The following is a 26,770-nucleotide window of genomic DNA, read 5'->3' on the forward strand; positions in this document are numbered from 1 at the left end:
TAGTGGTTTTATTAATGTCCTGGGAAACTGCTGGGTAATTGAATCAAATGTTTTCACAGGCCCATACAAACTAACACCCCCTACCCCATCCCTCTCAAGGTTCAAGCCGAGTTTGGCCAAGAAAGATCTCCCGTGCAGGCCAGTTGGTTGTTCAAGCTCAGTTGTCTGCTGGAATGCACGGGGTGGGGGGTGGTGGAGAAGTATGACATACATTAAGTTGCAGCCGTCTGGTTGGGTGGAGCTCCTATCCAGAAATACGTCGATGGAAAGCTGCCTTTTAAATCCGAGTCGCGGTGTGCGGAAACACAGGCTCATTCACGTCTGATGTCGCTCGCACTTCACTTCCTGACACCGCAGCGTGCGGCTGTTCTGTTGCCATTGGCAGCGCCGGGCTGGTGTTCTAAATCCGAATTTTGAGCCAGAGTTCGGGTGCAGAGCGCGCGGGCAGCTGCCAGGCAGCAATAGCAGCGAGGGTGGGGGTTTGGCCGCGGCCCGCTGCCGCGCCTCAGTACAGTAATCATCTACCTCGCGAACAAGAAAGACACCGAGCCCTCAGCCAGCTCGCTCACACTATTCCGGTTCTGAGACACAACTCCGGCACCTTGTAAGGCGAAGAGAAAGAGCCGAATAAGAATGGCATCCGTGGGTGCGGGCACGGGGCGCCGGGCGCTGGCAGTGATTTTTATCGCCCTCTCCTGTTGTTATGGGTTTAACTTGGACACCGCCGACCCATCCGTTTATTCCGGACCTCAGGGCAGTTACTTCGGATTTGCTGTGGATTTTTTCACACCTGACCCGACACAGTAAGTTACAGATTAAAGTTATTTGGGTGGGGGGAGGGGGTCTGGAAACCTTTATCAACTGTGAACCAAGTTTGTTTCCGCAACAGAAAAACATAAAAGTTAAATATGTAAATACTCTTGTTGCTTAAATACAACGAATGCCGGTTTAGTGAATTGCTTCGATTGTAATAACTGCTGAACACGTTAAGGCGCAAAACTAAGCATCCTGTTATGATCGTTAAATACTCATATACCTTTGTATATGATTATTTAAACAGTATTGTTAACAATGGACTAAGCTCGTTGCACAACGTACTTGATTAATCAAACATTGCACGTCGATAACATACAGCATAACATGAAAGCTGACAATATAGTAAATTGAACAAAGACTTTTGCCTCTCAGCACTTTTTCATATTCTTACTAGGATGAACATTTTAGTTGGAGCCCCAAAGGCAAATACTTCACAGCCAAACATTGTCGAAGGTGGCGCAGTATACAAGTGCCCCTGGAGCAAGGAGGGCACCAACTGTGAGCAATTCCAATTTGACAATACAGGTATGTGAATTCATGCTTAATTTAACTGTTCAAATAATGGTGTCCTTATTAATCATGTAATACAGTTAGCTGAGTGGTGACAGATCTGATGCAAGTTATTGTGTATCGTGCCCAGTTATAGAGGAGATTTGGAACAAATGTCTTGCCAAATTCACATCTTGAATTGTTTCTTGAATTATTAGTCAGTTGTTCCAGCAACATTTATGTCTTTGGAAGTGGTCTGATCAGAATACTCACTTTTCAGTATCTGCTTTTACAGTTGTCTAAACTGCCTTGGTATTTCAAAGTTAAAGTCTGGGCCAAATGGGGATCCTGGCCCTGCACAGAGTGGGAAACAGTCACCCAGCAATGATTTTCACCAAATTGGCCAGTTAACGAAGAGAGGGCAGGTTTGCTGTCCAATTGAGGATGGTGGGTGAGCTCACAAAGTTGGATGTAGAACCCCTTAGGCCCTCCAGCTTGGAAGGAGCAGCAGCCTGGCATTTCAGGTGGGAGAGATGTTTCCATCTTGAGGTGCCCTCTCAGCAACTTTTAAAACTTTTAAACTGAGAAAAATGACCACAACTGCTGGGCCACCATTGTGGAGGGGGAAACTCTTCCACAGGGAGGCCTGTGGCCAGGTACGGTGGGGAGGGCCTCAAAGCCTGCCTCGAGCACTGGCCCCCAGTCTGCCGCCGGGAGGCCACCTCCAGAGATCTGGTCTAAATCTTGATGTCGACAGGGGCCCTCAGGCTGACTGGAAAATTCTAGTTGGCCTCCTTAATTACTTACTGAAATTGGCTACCCACCGCTTGCAGGTATATAATCCCTTCCAATCCCACTTCCAGGAAAATGGCCCAGGGAAGGGATGGTGCCAGCAAACCAGCATAAATTTTCACGTCTGCCCACCTCCATACTTAACCCCATCTGAGGGTGAAAATTCTGCCCTAAATCTCAATGTTGAGAACTGCCCTTTTCTTTATCAAGGTGGCTTCAAAGTAATTCTGAGCTTGGATTCTGTGTAACAGGATGGTTTTAGCTTAGATCAGTTATGTTGGTTGCTTATAATAGCACTGGGGGGAGAATGATAGTAGAAATTTGGTGATAAGCAGTTACTCCCCTGCACACTTGCATATTTTGTTATTTTTGGTATGTTATTTGCATTTTAATAACATTGGTTCACAAAAATAATTCTTATCAATGTTTTTACTGGTGCAGGCTAGCAATTGTGTGCCATGTAAAGAGGTTATCATGGGAATCCTTACGAGGAATCAGCTGTATCATGGCAGATTTCTTTAAGAAATTAATGTATGTTGAATGTCTAACAAATGCCAGTGATCTCAGAGTCACATAGTAAATCCTTTCATTCAACAACAGCTTTGCAACTGCATCACTACAAAAATCAAATGTTTGAGAGGGTGATGGAAAGAGATTTGTGAAAAATTGGAATTTTGTGAATCTTTTGCTGAGTTACTGTGGAAAAATTATGCAATACGATGAGCCACTGAAATAAGGACAGTAGGATGTGTTCATTTTTACAATAAATTAAGGTAATAAATGTTTGTGAATGTTACTGAATACAGAAAAGATTGCAAAATGAAAAGGAAAAGCTGCAAATGCTGGTAATCTGAAATAAAAACAGAAAATACTGTTAGTACATGGCAAGTCAAGTCAATCAGCATTTGTAAAGAGGAAAGGCAGGCAATGATGTTTCAGGTGAAAGGTTCACACCTGAAATGTCATTACCTGTCTTTCCTCTTCAAAGATGCTGATTGATCTTCAGTGTATTTTCAGTTTTTTAAATTTTTATTGATTTTTGCTATATGGATCATCACAGAAAGTCATGCATTCTGTCACAAAAACGTGCTAGGTCGAAGGATGATTTTTTAATCTACCGGCTGGAAACCTGAACCTTGCAAACTTCGAACTCTGTCTGCTGACTGTGAGCACCGAAGCATATTCCCAGCTGCAGACTGTAGTGTTCAATGGTTTAATTGATCTGCATTTGATTATGTTAGTCTGTTCACCGATCGATGAATTAAACCTGATGGGGGAACGAGAAGAAACAGATCCTCCTTCAGCTACACAGTTTAGAGAGAACTTTCTGGAAAGAACATATAGCGATCTCCCTTGAAGGAATTGAGTTACAATGCTGTCTCCCAGGGAACCTCTGAATCAGCATCCACGGCTTCAAACCGGAAGCCTCAGGACCACCGAATTCAGCCTGAAGCCAGCCGAGTCACAAACCTCCACAGAGTGTATAGCCCTTTTATTTTTCTGTACTCTAATTTGACCAAACTATTCTTCCCCACTCTGTAACTGTGGTGTGTGTGTGTGCGTATGAAAGTTGGAGGTAGTTTTATTATTTTTTACTTAGATCGGTTTATGTACAATAAATTTAACCTCTTTCTTTGGTTAAACTTGAGAAAACCCATCCGATTGGCTCTTTTTATGATTATGGCACGTTGTTATGACCAGTTGATAAAGAGGTCTAGGGTTCCCTTTCAGCCTTCACCTGGTCTTACTGTAAGTGTTTTATTTTTAAACACATTTTTTAGCTCCCCCTTGGTGAATCCTTGTTCACCGCTTTCTAATTATAAGGCAAAGAAAGAAGCACAAACAGGCTTTCTCAGGTTTAAAGAAGAAAAGTTGAAATTTATTAAACTTTAATTTGGTTAATGCCTACGGATACATGACACGCCCGTGCTAGCGTGCATATGCGATACACATATGCAAATAGGGACAGAAAAGAGCAGAAGTAAAAAATAAAGTGGAAAAGTTTGAGGCAATCTGAAGAGAGCTTTTGTTACCGTGCTTCGAGCTCACTGTGGAGTCCTTGATTGTAGGTAGGTCTTGCTTTTTGTTGGGGCCCAGTATGCTTCTTAAACCTTCTTCAATGTAGGAGACTTTTCTCTCTTTGTTCATGTGTCTTCAGTGGGTTTTTGTGAGAAAGAGATGAAAGAAGACAGGAGGTCTTCAATTCAGGAACATTCTGCTTTCTGCAGGCTCTCAGTCCAAAACTGTACAATTCAGAAATAAAACCCAGACGGCCAAGCAGGTTAGTCATGTGACATTGAAATTTAATGTCCATGTAGCAAAATTAATGTGCCTTATTCTTGGCAGGTGGGGGCCTGCATGACACCGCCACACCCCGGTGAATGAAATGCGATTTGAGAAAACCGCATTTCATCAAAAGAGTTGAGAGAAAATATATATAAGATACAGAAAAAAACCCATGCAATTCTCATTCATTTCATTCATAAATCCCAAAGCTTATTAAAATTGCCTATCCTTTCTTGGTGCCATGCTGCTTTAATTCCCCCCCTTCTTGGCATCCCAGTAAACATGTGGTTCTTTGGGGAAGTCTTTCTTCTGTTTGCCCATTGCCATGACTGCCTAGGGTCTTTGTTCCTGTTGAGGTCTGCCAAGGTGGGGGGGGGGTTAGATTTAATTAGCCCTAAATTGGAATTTATTCCAAGAGAGTCAGTAGCGGGCGGGTCTATCCTGAACTCTGTTTCAGTTCTATGCTAAGTTATGCAAAGGCTTTTGACTTCAGGGGATGGGTGGTTCCCTTTTTCTCTGACTGTGGGGAAGGATTCTTTGTTAATCTGCCCTTTGTTCTCTTGGACATTCCTGCCTGCAGGTATATGTGCAGACTCTACTGCATTCCCCTGTGTACTTCGACTAGGTGAGGCATCACCCTTATGGCTACTCTGCCTCCTTGAGGTTTTTCCATTGTCTCTGCAGGTTCCTGTAAATGCTGTTATAACTCTGGTGGGGTGCTTCTTGTGTCTGCATTTACGTAAGAGGATGTGGGCTCTAACTTTTCACATTTTTTGGGGGTTTTCATCCGGGATTCCTCCCAGACCTCTTTTAACCTACCCTCTTGGTCAATTTTTCCCCTTCCCTGTTGAACCTTTTGCCAGCCTTGTGCCTGCTTGTCCCGTTTTGTTCTCGGCAGGGGTCCCTTGCAGTTCACCAGCTCTCTGCTGGAGGGTCCTCCTAACACTGGTACAGGACTTAGGGGTGCAGGTTTCTATGTAGGTTGGGGTTTCCCCTCAACATGGCACATGTGGCAACTCTTGCAGTACTCCACCACATCTTTGTGGAGTTTTGGCCAGTCAAACTGCTGTCTAATGTGGGCTATGGTCTTTCGTATACCGACGTGTACAACCACTGTAGTCTCGTGGGCCCTTCTTAATATTTCTCCCCGGTACCTCTGCGACACCACTAACTGGTGAACTGCTGCTCACTCCTTGCTCTCAAGTCTGTAAGGAGAACTCTATTTCACCATCAGTACCTCATTCTTTAAATATTAGCTTCACTTTCAAACTGGGCAGCCTGTGTTAACTCTCGCAATACTGGGTCAGCTCGCTGAGCCTCAGCTAGGGAAAATTCATTTAATTAATTCCCTGGGTCTCCTACCTTTCCAAAGAAAGTCTCAGACAGACAGACCTCATGGTCATCTGCCTGCAGTGCCAATTCTGGGGGTGCTGGTTTGATCTTGGCCTGATTCATTACACATTCAGGGAAACTGCAGAGCTTCGTCTCCCGCCACTGCCCTGTCTCTCTGACCTCCTGTGGTCTTTCTTTCACTACTGGGGGGTGGCTACCATCTTCACCCCAGCCAGATCATTACCTAGGAGCAGGTCAACCCTGTCCACCGGTCCCAAAACTAGGTCGCACTCCAGCTGCAGGCATACACTGTACACCAATACCATTCACCACCATTCTGGTGTTCACTGCACTTTCTGGGGGAAAGGTCAAGCTTTTTCCCAGTAAAAGGCATCTAGTGGCCCCTTTGTCCCTGAGAATTACTATGGGCTTGCTTGCCCCACTCGAGAGGTACGGGGTTACTTTTCCTTCAGACACAAAACCTTGATAATCCTCAGGAATCCTATTAAATTTTCCTGCACTTGCAGTAGTAAGCTTTCTGGGTCTCACTCTTACTGCAGTTAAAGCCACAGCTTGTCCTGCTGTGCTTTCCATCAGGTTTCAGTCTTCACTGAGCGGGTGTGCCCTGATCAACCTTACTGGTTTTCCCTATAGTTTCCAGGAGTCAGCTTTTAAATGTCCTGCTTTATTACAATGGAAGCACACAGATCTCCCGGTCTCACTCTTGCTCACAGCACATTCCTTTTTGGCTAGAGGAGGCGCCCCTGTGTCTCCTGCTTTCCTTTCTCTTCCAAGACTGCCTGGGCTCCTATCCCCTTCCCACCCTTTGTCCTTTTTGCATTTCTGGGGGTGATTAGGAAAGGTTCTCCTCCAGGAAACCGACTTATAAATTAAAGCAAACTCATTGGCCACAATGGCAGCTTGCTGGGCTCTCTGGACCTGCTGCTCCTCTGCATGGGTCTTTATGGAGAGTGGGAGAGAGTATTTAAATTCCTGTAACAGAATTACCTCTGAGATTCTCATAGCTGAACTGTACTTTAAAAGCCCTCAGCCACTGGTCAAAAGCCAGCTGCTTACTTCTTTCAAACTTCAGTTAAGTTTGATGAGCTTGCTTCTTGAGAGTTCTAAACTTCTGGCAATAGGCTTCGGGTACTAATTCATATGCCCCGAGGATAGCGCTTTTTGTCAGTTCATAATTTGATGAACTCTGATCTGTCAACAGGGAATAAACCATATGTGCTTTTCCAGTTAGCTTGCGTTGTTGTAAAAGAGACCAGTCTCAACTGGCCATTTTAGCTGCCTTGCCAGTTTCTCAAAGGACACAAAGAATGCCTCCACATTTTCCTCATTGAATTTTGGAATTAATTGAGCTAGTTTAACAATTCTGTACCCAGCCCTGAATTACACTTCTCCATATTGGCCATGCTTTCACTGGGGTTACTCTGACGCCCCCTAGTTAACTCAAGCCACTTCAGCCTCTTCGCATTCTTTCTGTAATATTTTCGCTCTCTTGCTCTCTCGTTCCTTCTTCTGTCTTTCATTTTCTTCCCATTCCTTCTGGAAGGCTTTCTCTTTCTCCCTTTCCTGTAATTCAAGTTTCCTTTGTTCCGATTGTATCTTTGCCAGCAGTACCCTGTTTCTGCTTCTTCAGATTCAAGGGAAAAATGGTTGGCCACTAATCCTGGGAGTTCAGACTTCCTAGCCTTGCCACGTACAGTGATCCCACACTGCTCAGCCATTTTCCTCAACTCCTCCATAGACAGTGCTTTTAACTTATCCCAAGTTACTTCACCCTGGCTTGGAATTCAGCCTGAAGCCAGCTGAGTCACAAACCTCCACAGACTGTATAGCCCTTTTATTTTTCTGGATTCTAATTTGACCGAACTATTCTTCCCACTGTCTAACGCGTGTGTGTGCACGTGTGTGCACGTACGTGTACGTAAACGTACATTGAGAATGCCTGTCCAGTTGGCTCTTTGTATGATCACAGTGTATAAATAATTAAACACTCACTGAATTGGTAAGTATATCGACTTAAATAAGAAATAAATCTCTTGTGGTCCAACAAGGAGAGGGAAAAGAGGGGAGCACTTCGACCCCTCCTCACCTGATCGTAATAATTCTTAGAAGAAAGTAATGTATTTAGTAAATCTGAGGAACAAGCTCAAATCACTGCAAAAAAGCCTCGCGTGTCATAGTAAATGACAAATTACCAATAGTAGAAAGATACTGAATACAACTAGACACCAGGGGAAAATTCTACAGTAAATAAGAAAGCTGACAAGAGCTAGAGTGCTCTTATGAAACAAATCAATAAGAATGAAAGTTCACTACCAAATCACCATCAGAAGTGAGTTTGTGTTGTTAGGAGGGGGAGGAAAATCTTTTCCTGAAGTTGGATAACTTAAAAACATGGAAAAATGTTAAATTCTTAACCTTGCTGGTCATAATAAAGTAAATTTCTCCTTTTAGTCAGAGTGGATATGGTATAACCTGTGGTGAAGTTGTGTAACTGGAAGCATCTATCTGTCGGAAAGTTCTGCTTTTAATGTGTGAATGTTTTGTTTCAAAAATAGTCATTACTTGCTGCTTTTTCTGACTTTGCTCCAAAACAAGATGATGGGAAAGAATAAGCAGCTACAGTTGACCTTTTGGTTGACCTCCAGGAGATGCCTCTTTAGACTATTCCCATAAGTAGTACCTCATCAACAACCTTAAAGGGATGGATGAAGTTAATCTCAACTGTCTCAGCAGTTAAACATCACAGACACGATGGGCCGAAGGGCCTGTTTCTGTGCTGTATGACTCTATGACTCTATGACATGCATGTCTCACCTGCAACACTCCAGGCATCAGTCGTTCTTATGAATGCAAAATTAGTTTTAAAAAAAAGACAAGGGAAGAAAGGCAGTCATTTTAATGTAAGGTGCTTCTGACCAGCATTTTACAAATGGTATAAGTCCCTCACCAAAGATTGATCTGAAGCAATTTAACAGTTAAATAATATCACCTTAAATGGATACAGTTTTATCTTAATCAGCAAATGACACACTATGTTACCATTCCTGTCCTAATAAAATGATGCATCATTCTGCATGTTGTGAGCAATGTCTTGAGAAATTTGTGTACATTTTGTTCACAGACTGATGAATTTGTACCAAAAATGGTTAATCAAGACAAATACATCATGTGTCAATGAGCAAAACTTGCAAATCTCCAAAGCACTTTTCGTCAATGATTCCTTGGATGTGGTGGAGTGATCAGATAGATCTTGTCTGTTGTTGGGTTTATGCGTTGAATTAATTTCTCTGATAAATGAGATTTTTCCAGTAGCATAGCAGACCTAACATGATTTTTTTTACAGGATAGCTTTAAGAAAATTGGGATTCATTCTAAAATGAAGACATTGCTAATAAAGTTCTAAAACACACATTTGTCAGGCAGCAATTTCTCCCAGCAAATACAGTTGGGAGCCAGTTTCAGAATTTTTGGAACCAGTCTATACGAAATATGAATGTTGATTCTGAGAGTCGAGGAGCCACCATCAGCAGTATAAGGCATTAATCCAGAAATTAATATATTGTGATGTCCGTATGGTGTCAGATTTCAAGCTTGGATTGTCGATCTTTTAATGTGAAAATCCTGTAGGAATTGAGTCCTTTTATGTTGAATTCATTTTGGAAAAGTATAAATAATGTGGACCCCAAGGAATCTGCAAAGACAAGGTTGTATGTAGTGTATTTTGGCTGGCATCCTGAGTGGAGGAGCCATTTCTGAATTGACCCAGATATGAATCTAGCCTTGGGGCCCCAGCATCCCTTGTTGCATACCAGAATAATGTAGAGGGCCTCAATAGCGAAAAAGCTTTTACATCTTTTTGTGAATATTTATATAAAGAATACAATGTAATGTGCAGGCCAGCTTTTCAATATATAGTTCTAGAGGGATATCTCATTTTTAAAGTAGCATAGAATTTGAATTCAATTATTTGAATAACCACCACACTTTGGTTAATTAAATTGTTTTCAACACGTTCTGTGAAATACAGGTTAATTTTATAAGTAGCAATTTGTTAAAATTTTTTTCATTATAACTGCATATAAAAATGTCAACCAAATCATTTAATAGCATAGTGGACAGAATTGTGACAGTAGAGTGTTAAAGTTGTAATGGATAGAGAATTTTGATAAATTGTCAGAGCTAAGGTCCATTAATGATTTTGCTAAAACCAGAATTATTGATGGGCATTTGGACTGTGGACTATCGATGTGCTTAAATGAGAGAAATATTTTCATTGTTGACATTAAATTGAATTGGCAAGCCGAGTGTAAACAACTGCATGACATTGCCACTGTAAAATACGTAGACAGCAGTAGAACTAGATTTATTTATGAATTAAATATAAAGCTAAGGCTGAGGAAGGTTTACGACAGTTACTCAACTCGTGTTTTTGAAAGATGTTTTTGTTTTTGATTTCTATTATGTATTAATGTGCTGACTTAAACCAGAAATAGCTTGTTTGGATGTTGTTAACAATATGCATCTGTGAACCATTCAGCTTGGAATTAGATCTGTCAGAGAAAACTATAGCCTAGAAATTCAGCTGCACAGCCCCCATTTTTTTGCATGCGAACCAGCCTACTAAAGTCCCAATTTCGCCAGCAGGGAGAACAGGGACATTTGCAGTTGGAAATGCACTGTCAACCATATGGGTGAAGGTGGTCGCACTGGAGTCAGAAGCGCAGGTTGTGGATATTTAAACGGAGGAATAAGTAGCAGGACCTGTCTTTCTACATTTGAATGCCCCAACATTTCACTTGCCATGTGCTAAATGTGCACAGCATAACATGAGGCTAATCTATAAGAAGGACTCCTCATCAGTGCTATTTCAAGATTTTATCCAGCACTCGAACTCATGTTCATGAAACTAGCTTAGTTGCTGGTTTCTCACTTCAGGCTGCTGGTTAACTTCTGGATGCTTTTTGGTGTATTTTATTACACTGGAAAGTTCAATTTGCTTTCAAAGAGGGAGATGTTGCTGATGGTGTACTGTTGGCTGCCTCAAATAGTTTGGCTGCAGTCATGCATGGTCTAGTAGGGCAGCCTTTGGGGCTGGAGGATGAGGGGGAGCAGCATGGAATACAGCAGAAGCAGCTTCCAGAAGGAGGAGGAGGTCACTGTGCAGCAGGCTATATGCACAGCAAGTATTCAGGTAACACTTCTACATTAACTTTACTCGGGTGTATTCTCTTCAACAAAGGAGCTGTCAGCTGCTGCACTCATAACTTGAACCAGGGCATGGGCAGCACTATCTGTAGCTATCAAAGTCCCCATTGCCCTCAAGTTTTATGTCATTGTCTCCTTTTCAGGCAGCAATAGGTGACATCAGCCACATCTCCCAGTTTGCAGTACACTGATGCAACAGGGAGGTCACTCTACTTCAGTAGGAACAATGACATCTTCCTCCCTATGGACAGAATGGAGCTGGAGGTGAGAGCACTAGGTTTCACCTATGTGGCAAGCTTCAAAGTGCCATTAACTGCACATGCATTGGCTTTTGTGCTCCTATTGGTTTGTGAGCACAGGCAGCACATCATACAGGTCTGCGCCTGGTATCCTGGCAAGAGTCATGACTCTTTCATTCTATGCCAGTCTTCTGTGCTGCCTTTATTCAAAACAGGCAACCGATTTCTGTCCGGGCTGGCTTTTGGGCAAGCTGCCATAGGAGCTGTCCGAGCTTCCACAGCAGCATTGACTTCCAAACTGTGTGAGCTGCGCCCCCAATTCTGAATATGATCAAATTTTTATCCCATTGCCATTAATATATATTCCAAGCAGCTCACCATAATTTAAGCCTGTGCCCTATGAAATTGAGTAGAGGAGAAAAAATTGAACAACAGAAGTCCGAAACCTGGGTGAAATGGAACTGAAAGGGGCACTCGGATATGTTATAGACTGTTGACACAAGACTGTCTACTTTCCAGCAGAGGAATCACCTCATTCTGTTCTAGGTCATTCTATGATTCACTGCTAATGGAGCCGACAGTTGATTCTCTAATTTTACAAAATCTTGCACTGGCCTATTATGATTAATACTGTGTCTTTCAGAACAGCTTGGAGAAAAATAATGCCATCCTTTCAATCTAAAAAGAAATAACTCTCCATACAGGTTAGAATTTAATCAGAAATTAACCATATTTATAAATACAAGGGGGAAGGACTTTTAATGGTCGCTGCAACTGAAAAGGTTCAGTAGCAAAAGTTTGTTTTAACATGTGCAGCATTGTGGCAGCATAATGGTCTTTTAGAGGTGCTTTTTCATGATCTGTCATGGCTTCCGCAAGATTTTTCACAGTGGCAAGTATGCTGGTATCACCTCTGATAGATGAGCTGATATTGAAAAACCTAATGCACATATCCTTACATTCAGCAATGTGGCCAGTCGAAGTAAGGGGTTAATTACTCGTTCATTGGAAAGAAAACATTGGGGTTGGGAGAGGAGTCAGCCAGGACAATAGCAGTTTCAGATGTGGTGCTAAGTCAATAACGTGCCTTGAAAATGTTCAAACTGTAATGTTGTAATTCAAAGTTGCTTTTACCCTTTTTATTTAAAAAAAATTGCAATTGAATAGTAATGTATGAGCTAATAGAAACTCCTCAATCTCCTGCACAATGTCTTCACTCCTTCCCTGGAAAAAAGGAAGGGGTAGAATGACATAAAGCCTATAAAGAAGGGCATACTGAGCAACTCATAACAAGTCCCAGTAAACATCTCTGCTGCTGAATGATTACAGCTGCCTCGCTCTTTTCCCCTGCAGCATTACACTTCTCACATTGTTCCTTTTCACTCTGTTTCAAGAAGGTCCCTTTTTACAGAAGATTTAAATGCTCCTGAACAAGTCATTGCTGCTTGTTGGCCAACAATTTTATCTTTTTAAATTGCTGAATTTCCTTTTCCTTTGCTTCTATTTCTAACTATTTCAGCTTATTTTTCCTTTAGCGAGTTTATGAAATATTTAATTCTATGGAACAGAGCTTTGGCCATAACAAACATTTAAATTCTATTATACTACTCTCTCAGTCCTGTCTTTTTGGAATATATCTTTCAATTGCTTACATTCATTCATGATGCCTTTTTATTTGCTTCCAACAGGGTTCTGACTAAGGTAAACAAATCCATGTCTTATAGCAGACAATCTCTCTACATTTTTTTGATCCATTTGGAAAAGTGGGGTGAAGAAAATAGTATTCTTTTTCAAATCTACCCTGTTAATTATTTTGCTTTCAACCCCAGCCTTTATTCTGTTTATGCTTTTTATGTATATGTATCTGTTTATTTCCATGTAGTGGGTTAAATTTCTAATAAGGTTATCAAATAAATGTTGCTAATGATTCAATGGGGTGATGGGCTGCAGGCCTGAACCCACAGCATCCTACATGAATTATCCATTTCATTAGGCTACTGGCAAAGGTTTAGAATGGAAGATTATGATTTGACCTAAGCCACTCCCATTTATTTCTAAGTGGCACTGTTCAAGACTTCTGAGCAAATTGCCTGCTTGATTTGTGATAGACACTAGTTCCAGAAACCATGGAATTTAGCCTTTTAGTGGTTTGTCTGTTACTGAAAGGACCATAGGTCAACTTTTCATTAGTTTGTGCAATCATAATTAAATAATGAAAGTTTGCAAAGAAATGTGGTGATTACCATTGGAATAGAGACCCATCTAATTAGTGTCGAGAGCAGGGCAGTCTCTAATTCTAGGATACTCAAGGTACACCATCCATGTGTTGTGTGGACTTATCCATAACAGTGGCAATGCTGTGCTGTTGAGAATGTGCCCTTTTAGATGCTGGCTATTTTTAAAATTAGTTTTGTAGGATGTGGGTGTCACTGGCAAGGCCAGCATTTGTTGCCCATCTCTAATTGCTCTTGGGAAGGTGGTGGTGAGCTGCCTTCTTGAACCACTGCAGTCCATCAGATGTGGGTACACCCACAGTGCTGTTTGGGAGGGAGTTCCAGGATTTTGAACCAGTGACAGTGAAGGAATGGCGATATATTTCCAAGTCAGGATGGTGTGTGGCTTGGAGGGGAACTTGCAGATGGTGGTACTCCCCTGCATCTGCTGCCATTGTCCTTCTGGATTGAAGAGGTCATGGGTTTGGAAGGTGCTGTCAAAGGATGTGTGGCAAGTTGCTGCGGTGCATTTTCTATTTGGTACACACTGTTGCCATTTGAATGTTGTCCAGGTCACCTAGGTACAGGCTGCTTCAGTATCTGAAGAGCTGTGAATGTTTCAGTATCTGAGGAGTTGCAAATATTAGTGTGGTGCAAGAACAATGTTATCTGCAAGGCCTTTTTCTACAGGAAGCAAGGAGTGAAGATATTACAGGAGTTGCTATTCATTGTTTTGTATCTATCAGGCAGCCAGAAGTGAGACATTGATATTCAATGTTAAAACTTGTTTCTTTAGTTTTTTCCCCATTTATAGCAAACACGGTGTTTATCTTGTGCTAAGTTCCATGAGGTCACGTCGACTGTGTTTTGCAATCAGCAGCAAAGTGATTCTGTTTGGTGCTGATTTGTAAGAAAGCTGCCCACAAAGATCCAGCGATCTCTGTTACATGGATTCCCTCATTTCCGACATGAATTTAAATCTGGTGTCAAGTGAAGGGGTTCTCTAGGCGTCCAGCAACAGTGATGTTATGAAGCATAAGCAGCCAATCACATTGAAGCATTCCCATAGACTGCAAACCAGGAAGTAAAATGTACTGATCATCCTTCCCTTTTACTTAAATTTTACAGAGAGCAAAATAAATCCCATACACGTGGGATTAAGGTGAAAACTGAAATATCAACTTTAAAAAAAAAACATAGTTTGTTTTAATGGAGAAATTCGACATTTCACAAATAATAAAGTTAGTTTTTCAGGGCCAGTGAGGTTGTTCAGTAAGTATGAACTTAGTACATCATTAAAAAAAAATCAGTTACACCTCCTTCAACAAGGTGTGACTTTTGTAAATGAATTTTGCCACAAGAATAATAGCATAAAAAGGCAAATTCTCATCAGTTCAGTGATTTTTCTAATTGGTTGCAGACTGGAGGGACTTCAACAGCGCACCCTCTGGAGAAGCATAGAATCTCCAACAGCAGTTTCTAGGTTTTCACGTTTAAGTATGCATGTTCAGCCTCTAGAAATTGCTGTCAGTTTCAAAGGAGTAATAGTGGTGAATGCTGACAATTTCACCATCATTATTGCTGCAAAATCTAGGCAACTGTGTTTACTCAGTTGGGATTCAAAGTGATATAGACGTGTAAAATGAACTTACCAGGCAGATGTGGAAAAACATTAGATGGCCATTGGTGGATCTTTAATTACTACACTTATTATAAGAAACATTACTCATGGTGTTAATTGTGGTTTTCTGTGAGCTAGATTCTGCATTCCATTTAAAATACACATTACATTATGGCAGTTAATAAGCATCAGGGCAATGGTCCCTGAAGCAAAGGTTTTGCCAATGTAATGCAGGTTCAGTGATGCATTGGAGGGGTAAAATGCCCTACCATTGCTGAAACTTGTTCATATTGTTCCTCTGAAGCTCTTTGAAACACCTTGCTACTTGAGATTCTATTCTGTTCAATGCACCCTGCATGGCACACAGAACTTTCCATTCTCCTCTAGAATGTTTCAAGCAATTGATTTGAAGTAATTAAAAGATGTGTTTTTGTGTTAGTACACTTCTAACGAGGATGGGAGGTATTTTAAATGTAGTTTACCTGACGATCAGTCTGCAGTCAGTTTCTCTCTTGCTACCAGCTCTGTATGCTTTTAAGGTCAGTGTAATATTAGCCAGGGAGATAAGGTTAGCTTCAGTTTACAGTAAGTAAATTTCTGTTTATATTCTATCCTTCTGGATCTTCATTCCTAAGAAAATACCTCCATCAGTGCGTCCTCCAATACTCTACCCTCAAGCAACTTCTGGACTTCAATCGCAATACTTGTCGCCAAACTCGACAACATCTCTTTTTTATTCTTGCACTGGATGTGGGTGTCACTGGCAAGGCCAGCATTTGTTGCTCATCCCAAATTGCCCTTGAACTGAGTGACTTGCTGGAATATTTCAGAGGGCAGTTAAGAGTCAACCACATTGCTGTGGGTCTGGAGTCACATGTAGGCCAGACCAGGTAAGGACGAGAGATTTCCTTCTCAAAGGACATTGGTGTAAAAAACCCATCAGGTTCACTAATCAACAGTAGTTTCATGGTACAAGTACTGAGACTAGCTTTTATTAATTAATTGAATTAGCATTTATTAATAAATTGAATTTAAATTCCACCAGCTGCCATGGTGGGATTGGAACCTGTGTCTCCAGGGCATTAGCCTGGGCCACTGGATTACTAGTTCAGTGACATTACCACTATGCCACTATCTCCCCTGATGATGTTCCAAAGATGATTCCACCCTACCTAAGTCTTCTTTATTCCACCATGGGACGTCCAACTTTAACACTGAACTCCTTCCTATTATCTCCATCTATTTCCTGTTTACTATTATGATTTAATGTACTGTTATGTGCAGTAAAGGCATGTCCTATTCATAACCTTAAACCTGGACCGTATTGAGCATGTAGAACTGAATTTTCTTTTTGTTAAATGAACCACAATGGACATTAAAAGGCTACATAAGATAGCTGCCAAGGGTCAGGCGATTTTTGCAATTTCGGCCCAGGCTCAGAAGTATCTCAAGAATCCGGAAAGTTCCTAATTGAATGAGCATGGGTGGAGTGCCTCCCTTGAATCGACATCCCAAGACAAAACCATTTGTGCAATTCACACCTCCTATAGTTTGTGGTCTGACTCAAAACTCAATATGTATGGATTCCCAGAATCATTGTCTTCGAGCTTGAAACTCAACAAAGAGAGCTCTAAGAAAACAGTTACATCATAAGTAGGTGCAAATGGCCACCATGCATCCCCACTGTGTAGCAATGGCTTTGACCTTCAAATCATTCTGGGTGGACAGCAGAAGTATTGATCATAATAACATAAAAGCAAAATACTGCAGATGCTGTAAGTATTGGTCATGTAGTCACCTGACCGAACTAATCACAAATAACACATCTTATTACTCTAAGCACCAGAGAGAAACCAGTGAGTCTGCAAACAGCTGGAGAGACAGCAACATGTACTTACCTTCCGGGAGCAGAGCGGACCTGCAGGGAGAACACTGAGCAAGAGAAGAGGATAAATTGACCCCGAGGATCGCGGCCCAGTCACTTACCTTCCAGGAGTGGACCTGCAGGGAGAACACCGAGCAAGAGAAGAGGATAAATTGAGCCCGAGGATCGCGGCCTGGACACTTAACTTCCCGGAGCGGCGAGGAGTCCAGACGCGCCTGAGTTTTGAAAAAAAGAAGAAAAAGTCAACAGTGCCATCACAGGAAACCTGTAAGGTCATTGATTGATGAGTAACTCCTGTTAAGGAATAACTCTAAATAGCTGGGTAAGTAACCAAAGAGAAAGGTCTACAGTTTTGTTTTAAAGATAGTAGGTAGTTTTTTTTGGGGGGAATCAAGGTCCCTACTGTAAATAATCTAATTTTTGGGTAATTTAAGGGGGTAAATTAAGGGTAAGTCATGGCAGGGCAGCTCGGCAGCGTGGAGTGTTCCTCCTGTGCAGTGTGGGAAGTCAGGGACACTTCCAGTGTCCAGGCTGAACATATGTGCCGGAAGTGTCTCCAGTTGCAGTGACTCGAAATCTGCATTTCGGATCTGGAGCGGCGGCTGGAGACACTATGGAGCATCCACCAGGCTGAGATCATCGTGGATAGCACGTACAGGGAGGTGGTCACAATGTAGGTAAAGACTGCTCAGACAGAAAGGGAATGGGTGACTGCCAGGCAGAGTAGAAGAATTAGGTAGGTAGTGCAGGAGTCCCCTGGGTTCATCTCCCTATCTAACAGATTTTTTTTGGATACTGTTGGGGGAGATAGCTTCTCAGGGGAATGCAGCGAGAGCCAAGTCTGTGGCAGCACAGGTGGCTCAGCTGCACAGGAGGAGAGGAAAAGGAGTGGGAGAGCTATGGTGATAGGGGATTCTATCGTAAGGGGTATATTTAGGCGTTTCTTTGGCCGCAAACGTGACTCCAGGACGGTATGTTGCCTCCCTGGTGCTAGGGTCAAGGATATCACTGAGCAGCTGCAGGACATTCTGAAGGGGGAGGGTGAACAGTCAGTGGTCGTGGTACACATTGGTACCAACGACATAGCTAGAAAGAGGGATGAGGTCCTACAACAAGAATTTAGAAAGCTAGGTAGCAGATTAAAAAGCAGGAACTCAAAGGTTGTAATCTCTGGATTACTCCCAGTGCCACATGCTAGTGAGTATAGGAATAGGAGGATAGAGCAGATGAATGCATGGCTGAGGAGATGGTGCGGGAGGGAGGGCTTTAGTTTCCTGGATCACTGGGTCTGTTTCTGGCGAAGGTGGGACCTGTACAAGTTGGATGGCAAATGGTATGTTGGCCTTCATAGCAAGAGGATTCGAGTACAGGAGCAGGGATGTCTTGCTGCAATTATACAGGGCCTTGATGAGGCCACACCTGGAATATTGTGTGCAGTTTTGGCCTCCTTATCTGAGGAAGGATGTTCTTGCTATGGAGGGAGTGCAACGAAGGTTTACCAGACTGATTCCTGGGACGACAGGACTGGTGTATGAGGAGAGATTGAGTCAGTTAGGATTATATTCGCTGGAGTTCAGAAGAGTGAGGGGGAATCTCATAGAATTTCTAACAGGACTTGACAGGGTAGATGCAGGAAGGATGTTCCCGACGGTGGGGGAGTCCGGAACCAGGGGCCTTAGTCTAAGGATATGGGGTAAACCATTCAGGACTGAGATGAGGAGAAATTACTTCACCCAGAGAGTGGTGAACCTATGGAATTCGTGACCACAGAAAGCAGTTGAGGCCAAAACATTGTATGTTTTCAAGAAGGAGTTAGATATAGCTCTTGGGTTTAGAGGGATCAAAGGATATGGGGCGAAAGCGGGAACAGGTTTTTGAGATGGATGATCAGCCATGATGAATGGTGGAGCAGACTCGAAGGGCTGAATGGCCTGTTGCTCCTATTTTCTGTTTCTATGGAACGGGACCAACATCCTTGCTGGGAGGTTTGCTAGTGCTGTTGGGTGTAGTTTAAACTAATTTGGCAGGGGGGTGAGATACAGAGTGGAGGTACAGTTGGGGGTGATGCACAGTCAAATACAGAAGAGAAACTGAGTCAGTCTGGAAGGCAGAGCAAATATAGACCTGTTAAGGCACAAGTGAATAATACAAGGTTGGATTGTATCTATTTTAATGCAAGGAGTCTTACTAGTAAGGCAGATGAATTACAAAGAACAAAGAACAAAGAAAATTACAGCACAGGAACAGGCCCTTCGGCCCTCCAAGCCTACGCCGATCCAAATCCTCTATCTAAACCTGTCGCCTATTTTCTAAGGGTCTGTATCTCTTTACTTCCTGCCCATTCATGTATCTGTCTAGATACATCTTAAAAGACGCTATCGTGCCCGTGTCTACCACCTCCGCTGGCAAAGCGTTCCATGCACCCACCACCCTCTGCGTAAAGAAATTTCCACGCATATCCCCCCTAAACTTTTCCCCTTTCACTTTGAACTCGTGTCCCCTTGTAATTGAATCCCCCACTCTGGGGAAAAAGCTTCTTGCTATCCACTCTGTCTATACCTCTCATGATTTTGTACACCTCAATCAGGTCCCCCCTCAACCTCCGTCTTTCTAATGAAAATAATCCTAATCTACTCAACCTCTCTTCATAGCTAGCGCCCTCCATACCAGGCAACATCCTGGTGAATCTCCTCTGCACCCTCTCCAAAGCATCCACACCCTTTTGGTAATGTGGCGACCAGAACTGCACGCGGTATTCCAAATGTAGCCGAACCAAAGTCCTATACAACTGTAACATGACCTGCCAACTCTTGTACTCAATACCCCATCCGATGAAGGAAAGCATGCCGTATGCCTTCTTGACCACTCTATTGACCTGCGTTGCCACCTTCAGGGAACAATGGACCTGAACACCCAAATCTCTCTGTACATCAATTTTCCCCAGGACTTTTCCATTTACTGTGTAGTTCACTCTTGAATTGGATCTTTCAAAATGCATCACCTTGCATTTGCCCTGATTGAACTCCATCTGCCATTTTTCTGCCCAACTCTCCAATCTATCTATATTCTGCTGTATTCTCTGACAGTCCCCTTCAGTATCTGCTACTCCACCAATCTTAGTGTCGTCTGCAAACTTGCTAATCAGACCACCTATACTTTCCTCCAAATCATTTATGTATATCACAAACAACAGTGGTCCCAGCACGGATCCCTGTGGAACACCACTGGTCACACGTCTCCATTTTGAGAAACTCCCTTCCACTGCTACTCTCTGTCTCCTGTTGCCCAGCCAGTTCTTTATCCATCTAGCTAGTACACCTTGGACCCCATGCGCCTTCACTTTCTCCATCAGCCTACCATGGGGAACCTTATCAAACGCCTTACTGAAGTCCATGTATATGACATCTACAGCCCTTCCCTCATCAATCAACTTTGTCACTTCCTCAAAGTGACAAAGAATTGAGGGCATTGATTAACACGTGGGAGTATGATATTATTGCTATCACAGAGACATGGTTGAGGGAGGGGCAAGACTGGCAGCTCAATATTCCAGAGTATAGAATCTTCAGGTATGAGTGGGGAGGGGGTAAAAGAGGAGGTGGCATTGCACTGTTGATCAGGGAGTCAACTACTGCAGTAAGGAGGGATGATGTCTTAGAAGGTTCCTCAAATGAGGCCATATGGGTAGAACTTAAAAACAAAAAGAGGGCAATCACTTGCTGGGAGTGTACTACAGGCCTCCAAACAGTCAGGGAGAGATAGAAGAGCAGATATGTATGCAAATCTGAGAGGTGTAATAATAGTAGGTTAATAATAGTAGGGGATTTCTACTTCCCCAATATCAGCTGGGGTAGTCTTAGTGCAAAAGGCTTAAAAGGGGCGGAATTCTTAAAATGCATACAAGAGAACATTTTGAGCCAGCACATAGAAAGTCCTACAAGAGATGGAGCGGTACTGGACCTAATCCTAGGAATGAAGCCAGACAAGTGGTATCAGTGGGGGAGCATTTTGGGGATCGTGACCATCACTCTAAGATTTAAGGTAGTTAGAGGACAAAGAGGGACCAGAAATAAAGGTGCTGAATTGGTGGAAGGCCGATTGCAATATGATAAAACAGGATCTGGCCAAAGTGGACTGGGAGCAGCTACTTGTAGGAAAGTGTACATCAGACCAGTGGGAGTCATTCAAAGAGGAAATAGTGAGAGTTCAGGGCCAACATGTTCCCGTTAAGGTGAAGGGTAAGACCAATATTTCCAGGGATGTCAAGGGATATAGAGGATTGGATAAGGAAAACAAAGGAGGCTTATGGCAGATTCAGAGCGCTGAAAACAGCGGAGGCCCGAGACGAGTATAAAAAGTGTAGAGGGGCACTTTAAAAAAAAAAGTAATTAGGAGAGCTGGTGGGCAAGATAAAGGAAAATCTCAAGACATTTTATAAGTATTTTAAGGGCAAGAGGATAACCAGGGAAAGAGTAGGGCCCATTCGGGACCAAAGTGGCAATCTGTGTATGGAGCCGGAGGACAGAGGTGAGGTTTTAAATGATTACTTTTCATCTGTGTTCACGATGGAGAAGGACAATGTAGGTGTAGAGATCAGGGAGGGGGATTGTGATAAACTTGAACATATTAGCATTGAAAGGGAGGAAGTATTGCAGATACAATATAGTTGATACTCTGCTCTGTGCACTGGCAGGCTCCCTCCTGGCGGCAGGAAACCCACTGAGAACCCATCATGCATTTCTGATGAGCTCTAACCTCTGAAAATAGGTCAGGGTGGAAGTGTTTCAAATCTTCTCTGTTAGGGATTTGCCATGGTGTAATGAAGTGTCAGAGCACTGCACTCACCCTCCTGCTGTTTAGCCAATTTCTAAATCAGTTTATCATTGTCCCGTTTTCTCGACTCTTTCTCATCCATTTTACACATTACAACTTAAAAGTCTAATCATGTTCTGGCCAACATGTGTGATTTTACTTCCAAAATAAATTACTAACTGCCTGTAATGAAGCTTATTGGTTGGGGCAAAGTTTCTCCAAGTGCAAGGTAACCTGAAACTCTGAGAACCATTGGAGCAATGCTGGAAACGTCTTACATTTTCTGCCTGTTAGAAACATAGTTTCATGATAAGGTGACAATGGATAATGTAACTGCTGGCCTTATTTTCCAGAAAGTCTGGATAGTTGCAGTTTAAAATAGAAATATTACAATGTTTGTATTAATATTTTTGAATTGCAGCCAACCAGTGCTATCAAAGGAGGTACTGTTTCTGTAAACATTCTGTTGGCAGTCACAGACAGTAATTTTTTAAAAGTTTTATTGCTTGTTTTTACTAAGAAAATTATAGTTTAGTAAAATGAATACGTTGAAATTACAGTCTGATGAGGATTTTCTGTACTGTAAAAGGCCACAGTTTCAATACTGTAAGTCAGCTTCCACGAATTCTTAAAAACATTGTTTCCCTCCTGATCTTTTGTACAACACTCCTGCTGTAATTTGCCATTATTTTGCACTGTAAACGAATTCCCAGCAAAGAGGGCAAGCAGACTTCAGCCAATGTCGCTATCTAATTACTTAACGGAAGTTGCACAAGAGGGGTCCATGCTGATTGTTTCGCTTCATTTATTTTTTTAAAGCTACTTCTATTCATTGCTTTTCCCCAAGTGACTTGAGACTCAGAACTTGGAGCAATATGTCAGGGACCACATGGGGCTAACATATTCTACCACTTCAATGTCCTGTGTATTGATGCACCACTCTGCAATTAATTAAACCTACTTTGTATAATAGATCACTTGCAGCCTTGTGGTGTAATGCATGCTTTTACAGAAAAGAAAAATGCTTAATCAAAATTAACTTTGCTTCAGAGTATAAGTATATTTGGATTAAATTGTGAAAGCAATCTTTAAAGCCTTGTGACTTTACTACTGAAAGATTTTCTTTACTGTGAACACTTCTGCTCAGTGATGTGTGTGTTTCACTGGTAAGCCTGGACTATAATTGAGGCTGTCCTGTAGAGTGATGATTGTTAATCCAGCAGTTGTGACATGCTGTCATTAGTTGCTTTGCAGAAAATAGCCCAGTGCACATAATACATGATGTCAATAACTTTGACCAGGAACTATATTTTCAAGCATGCAGTTCTATTTTTAATCTTTTCCTCCTTCGAGTAAACATACACAGATCTTTCTGAACAATCATTTGTCACTTCAACAGGTTTGAAAAATCTCAGCATATTCTCCATAGTTTAAAAAAAAAAATTCCTATTTAGGTTACTGACCCTTCCCTCTTTGCTGGTTAAGACATTGTCAGTGCTTTCAGGCTTGTTTTTTATTTGTTTGTTGTTGGGGGAGGGGTGGGTTACATTTCTAAGAGATTAACAAGAGTGACTTGAGTTAGAAGTTCACTGTGCATCGAATGGCAGACTGAACCTCTGGTTTAATGCCACTTTTTAAAATAGATTTCATCAGTGCTCTTTTTCCCTGTCTCTTCCTCACTTTTTCCCCCTAAAAATAGGGGACTTGGAACAGGCAGCATGGCCTGTTCAGATGCCTGCAAGATGTATGTTAAATATTCTTCTTTAGATTTTAGATATGACTGACCAGAAATCTTGATTACATAGCTAATGTAGCTGCCAAGCTTGCAATTTAATTGCTGAGCAAACTGTACCAGACATCGTGATCTGTGTTTTCAGCAGCACTCTGGGAGTTTAACTCCTAGAGAACTGAGTCGAAGTATTGAGAAGATGACTACAATTATTTACTTCACATAAAATGCAGTGTCTGAGGATAAGAATCTAGTAAATGGGGTGTATAAATCTTATCATTGTGTCTTTGAATAATCTCGGCTAGTTTATTTTTAAGACTTCTAAAGCCTTCTCCCATGCTTGTGGCCAGTTCTATAAAAGCAGCTATAGTTCTCACCATTGTAAGAAATGGCACAAGCAAAAAGGGGAAGATGGGCTTTTCTTGAACTCTATAACTTCAGAATAGTGCAGTGGAAGCAAAAGCTGTTGGGAGTTTTGGCATGTTCCGTAATTTTTTTCTAGGTGGATGGACCAATTTGCTGCTTCATCCATAACAACGGCAACTTGAATTAATATATTTTATGATTACTTCATTTGAGGAGCTGGCTTGATGTAGTTTTTGAACCCAGCAGTGTGAAGCAAATAAATTAACAATAGGAAATAAAAGGTCTTTAAGTTAATGCTTTAGGTTACTGTCTGTATTCATCTGCCGCACAATATTGGGTTAGTATCTCATTATAACCAGTTCCACCTCCTGATGATGATGATGATGTCAACATTTTCTGCATTTAAAAACAATCCCATTACAGTTAATAAAAAAAAACAAAGAAACTGCAACAGTACTGTTTTGTAACTGATTTTAAATAAGATAGTAAATCCAGAGCACTACTTAAGTGCAATCCATTATAATACAGCTAGGGGTCAAATGACCAAAAGACATATTTGGGACGATGAAGGGATATTCTTCACACAAAGATTGGTCACCACATGGAATAGACTTCTAGATAGGGTATTGAAGAAAAAAAACTTGAAATCATTTAAGAAACAAGTGAATACAGTGTTGGTACTTTGTCCTCAGTACCTTGCTCTACGGCAGCGAGGCCTGGACAACGTATGCCAGCCAAGAGCGACGTCTCAATTCATTCCATCTTCGCTGCCTTCGGAGAATACTTGGCATCAGGTGGCAGGACTATATCTCCAACACAGAAGTCCTTGAAGCGGCCAACACCCCCAGCTTATACACACTACTGAGTCAGCGGCGCTTGAGATGGCTTGGCCATGTGAGCCGCATGGAAGATGGCAGGATCCCCAAAGACACATTGTACAGCGAGCTCGCCACTGGTATCAGACCCACCGGCCGTCCATGTCTCCGTTATAAAGACGTCTGCAAACGTGACATGAAATCGTGTGACATTGATCACAAGTCGTGGGAGTCAGTTGCCAGCATTCGCCAGAGCTGGCGGGCAGCCATAAAGACAGGGCTAAATTGTGGCGAGTCGAAGAGACTTAGTAGTTGGCAGGAAAAAAGACAGAGGCGCAAGGGGAGAGCCAACTGTGCAACAGCCCCAACAAACAAATTTCTCTGCAGCACCTGTGGAAGAGCCTGTCACTCCAGAATTGGCCTTTATAGCCACTCCAGGCGCTGCTTCACAAACCACTGACCACCTCCAGGCGCGTATCCATTGTCTCTCGAGATAAGGAGGCCCAAAAGAAAAAGAACTTTGGCTTGATCTGGACGGAGAGCTAGAGTGACTTGAATAGTTTTATTTACTCCTGGCGCCTGCTTTTCATTGTCAAGTTTTCATGTAGCCCCTGTCTAACATAACTAATCTGCTTTAACTGTTCACACATTCTCTAGGTTTCGTATATGTCTTTTATTTCTCTCATGCTTGCTTTCATCCTACACTACTATCCCCTCTGTTATCCTTTTATCTCCTGTTCTCCATGTAATCACTACAGTTCATTCTTTTTTCTTGTACATGTGTTTTCCCTTCCTGGTCCTTTTCCATTGCTTCGTTCTTTATAACCTGTTTTTTGGTCACCAGCCCTAATATCTGCTTATATTGGCCCAGTGTCAGATTTTGTTTGATAATGCTCCTGTGAAGTAGCTTGGGACATTTAACTAAGTCAAAGGTGCTATATAAATGCAAGTTATTTTTCGTTCTGTTCTACTTAAAATAAAACAAAGAACTTGTTTCTTATCACCCTGAATAATATGACCTGACTGCAACGTGTTTGCTGCCAATGTGTAGAGATCGGGAGGTAACGATGGGTAGGCTGCATTGTTCCCATTGCAAGCCGCAATGGTGGAAGGATTCACTGTCCACCTTGTAGCCTGCTTTATCAGATATTTTGAATATGTTGTCATTTTGGCTCATAGGAAGCTGACTTTTGTCCAGTGCATTAATACAGAATATTGGAAAGTAGCTCAATTACAATCATACTACAAGTTCCTCTTCTGACCTGTGCTGCAGTGGGCCACAGCTAAGTAGAAATCTAGTTTCTTTATTGTAGACAGAGGAAAATTAAAAGGCCTGTCACCTAGACTGCAGTTGTGTACCTGGGTAAAGTGCATGAAGCAGGTTTTCAGTCCATATTATCAGCTGTGGAAACTGTGTAGGTCAAGGAGACTTTGGAAAGGGGAAGGAACAAAAATAATAATTACAAGTAAGACATTTATGACTCTGTGGCTGAGCAGATGAGGCCCCTCCATTGTGTCATAACTTAGCAACTCACTCTTCCACATCTGTTCTTTATCTAGTACTAGATCCAAATTGTTTCTAAATATGGTGTCTCTTTCACTCCTCCCCCACCTCCTGCCACCCTGACTGCCAACCCCTGTTATGTTGTAGAAAACATCTGTGAAATTTGAATACTACAATTACTGTGCAGTAAGTAGTTTTCTTGAGGGCAACATAAAAAAAAAATTCAGTGCAGTAACTTTCAATAAACGTGGCACAAATTACAGTGATCTGTTTGGCTAACATTACAATGACATTTTACATAGCTTCATGTTCTCATACTGAACTGATATAAATGTGAGCACAGTTAACGGAACTAAACTGTAAGAGCAGTGTGAAGGATCAAGAAATTATTCTGTATCTCCAAAAATGAGTTATTTTACCATCTCTGTAAAGCTCATTATAGTAAAGTTATTTCAATCTCAAGTTATGGAAATACTTTTAATTGCTGTTCCCTAAGTAAATGTAGGAACAGGTGTTGGCCATTCAGCCCCTTGAGCTTGTTCTGCCATTCAGTTAGATCATGGATGAATTGCACTTCAACTCCATTTGTCTGTCTTTTCTTAATATCTCTTGATGCCTTTACCCAATAAAAGACTCGTCATTCTG

General features: G+C 42.0%; 1 protein-coding gene across 1 annotated transcript in view; it reads left to right on the forward strand.

The window, feature by feature from the left end:
• Window positions 1-229: 229 nt before the first annotated feature.
• itgav (integrin, alpha V) overlaps window positions 230-26,770 on the forward strand; it is a 136,548-nt gene continuing 110,007 nt past the window's right edge. The window contains exons 1-2 of the mRNA XM_068035578.1: window positions 230-803; window positions 1,211-1,341. Of these exons, the coding sequence (XP_067891679.1) occupies window positions 634-803; window positions 1,211-1,341 (301 nt within the window). The 5' untranslated portion in view covers window positions 230-633. The remainder of the gene's footprint in view (window positions 804-1,210; window positions 1,342-26,770) is intronic.

Source organism: Heterodontus francisci, chromosome 7, assembly GCF_036365525.1.
Source record: "Heterodontus francisci isolate sHetFra1 chromosome 7, sHetFra1.hap1, whole genome shotgun sequence".
Classification (NCBI taxonomy): Eukaryota; Metazoa; Chordata; class Chondrichthyes; order Heterodontiformes; family Heterodontidae; genus Heterodontus; species Heterodontus francisci.